Below are 2131 nucleotides of genomic sequence, written 5' to 3' on the forward strand. Positions count from 1 at the left end.
GTACAGTCTGCAGTCGTGGGTGTTCCACTATGGGTAATTTAAAACAGCACTTACTGACGCACAAATTAAAAGAGCTGCCTTCTCAGTTATTTGAACCCAACTTTACTCTAGGTCCCAGCCAAAGTACTCCTAGCCTGGTCACCAGTACAGCACCTACCATGATCAAAATGGAAGTGAATGGTCACAGCAAGCCGATCTCTTTGGGTGAGGTTCCCTCGCTTCCAGCTGGAATCCAGGTTCCTGCTGCACCACAGACAGTGATGAGTCCGGGGATCACCCCTATGCTGGCACCCCCCCCTCGCCGGACTCCCAAGCAGCACAACTGTCAGTCGTGCGGGAAGACCTTCTCCTCAGCAAGTGCACTGCAGATACACGAGCGCACCCATACTGGTGAAAAACCGTTTGGTTGCACAATCTGTGGTAGAGCTTTTACCACAAAGGGGAATCTGAAGGTAAGAGGCCAAATAAAACTGTAAAGGCTTGGGGCGGGTTTAAGGCGCTGTGCTTGAACTCGGCAGGTTTTAGAGCTAAGAGTTTGTCCCAAAGGCAGGGGAGAAGAGAGCTTCGAGGAGATTCTTGCTGTGTGGTGTTGGTTATTGTGCTTCCGCTATGTTGAAGGCAGGGACTGGAAAGCGTCTGTGCCACAATGCAAACTTTAAAGCTAGTTCCGGGGGTAGGTGCATGCACGCTGTAGTTCTCCTGACAGACGTGGCAGCACACGCGGCCAGCTGCCGGACGCGTTCCGGCAGTTCTTGTGGACCACCAGTGCAAAATAACCTCGCTGTAAGCCAGAAGCGCAGAGCTTGCTCAGCTCCTTGGGCGCCCCTCAGCTTTCCGTTTGCTATTCTGCTCGGCAGCCATTGCGGAGCAGAAAGCTGTTTCTCACTGGTTTACAGTGGGTTACTACAGGACTGACGCCTCTTACTCCTGCAGTCTGGGTAGCAGGCAGGACACAGCCTGGATACATCTTTAAATGTCCTTTTTTGAAATACTAAATTTAAAAAAAACAATGGTGCCTCTGACATGAGATAAAATGTTATGAAATTAGACAAGATGTAAAAAGGGGAAGGGCAGAAAACCCCACCCGTCTCCTAGTACGAGTAATGCCCGTGGTAATCTTTAGCGTGTGAGGGCTTCAGCTTGCATGTGACGTTGTCCAACCTGAGAGGAGATGTACCCTTTTTCTCCCGGCGTTGGCGTTTGTTTTCACTGAGAAGAAACAAATGCACATCGAAAAATTACTGCGGAGCTGGGTTTTCTTTGTATAGGTTGACTGGGCCTTAGAACTGGGTCTTAACTGGAATTGATTTGTTTTCAATGCGAATTAAAAGGCATTTTTTTGAAAAGCAATCGATACTGTAAGTAACAGCGTTTCAGGCCAGCCACCTCAGCAGGACGTGCTAACGCGGGGGTGCTTCTTGTTCCCCTTTGCTCCACAGGTTCACATGGGAACTCACATGTGGAATAACGCCCCTGCCCGCCGTGGCCGCCGCCTCTCCGTGGAAAACCCCATGGCTTTGCTGGGTGGCGACGCGCTCAAGTTCTCCGAGATGTTCCAGAAGGATTTGGCAGCTCGGGCCATGAACGTTGACCCCAGTTTTTGGAACCAATACGCTGCAGCTATCACTAACGGACTTGCTATGAAGAACAATGAGATTTCTGTCATACAGAACGGAGGCATTCCCCAGCTCCCAGTAAGTCTAGGCGGAGGCGCCATCCCGCCTCTAAGTAACCTTGCCGGTGGCATGGACAAAGCTCGCACGGGCAGCAGCCCTCCCATTGTCGGTCTGGACAAAGCAAGTTCTGAAACGGGAGCCAGTCGTCCATTCACCAGATTTATTGAGGATAATAAAGAGATTGGCATAAATTAAAAGCATTCATTCCGAATAACTGCTGGACCGCCACTCGACGCACCACTTGTCCTGTTCCGTGTACAGCTTTTGAAGCTAAGCGTTAGTTTCCTGACCTAAACGCATAGATTCCCTTTAAAGTTTTACCCATAGCCGAAATACTTAACTTTGTGGCTGCTGAAAAGTTGTCTTGCAAGATCTGCATGGTACTTCTTTCAACAGTGAGTTTGACTGTTACTGAGAACTTTGAAACCTTTTAATTTAACAGAAAACAGACAGAC

General features: G+C 49.4%; 1 protein-coding gene across 2 annotated transcripts in view; it reads left to right on the forward strand.

Moving 5' to 3' along the window:
• SALL3 (spalt like transcription factor 3) overlaps positions 1–1871 on the forward strand; it is a 20205-nt gene extending 18334 nt beyond the window's left edge. The window contains exons 2-3 of one of the 2 annotated variants that reach the window (XM_086472607.1): positions 1–452; positions 1440–1871. The exon at positions 1–452 is cut by the window's left edge and continues 3042 nt beyond it. In XM_086472607.1, coding sequence (XP_086328733.1) covers positions 1–452; positions 1440–1871 — 884 coding nt within the window. The remainder of the gene's footprint in view (positions 453–1439) is intronic. The other variant, XM_086472608.1, reaches the window with a different exon arrangement.
• Positions 1872–2131: the final 260 nt, after the last annotated feature.

Source organism: Leptosomus discolor, chromosome 13, assembly GCF_034619465.1.
Source record: "Leptosomus discolor isolate bLepDis1 chromosome 13, bLepDis1.hap2, whole genome shotgun sequence".
In the NCBI taxonomy this organism is placed as follows: domain Eukaryota; kingdom Metazoa; phylum Chordata; class Aves; order Leptosomiformes; family Leptosomidae; genus Leptosomus; species Leptosomus discolor.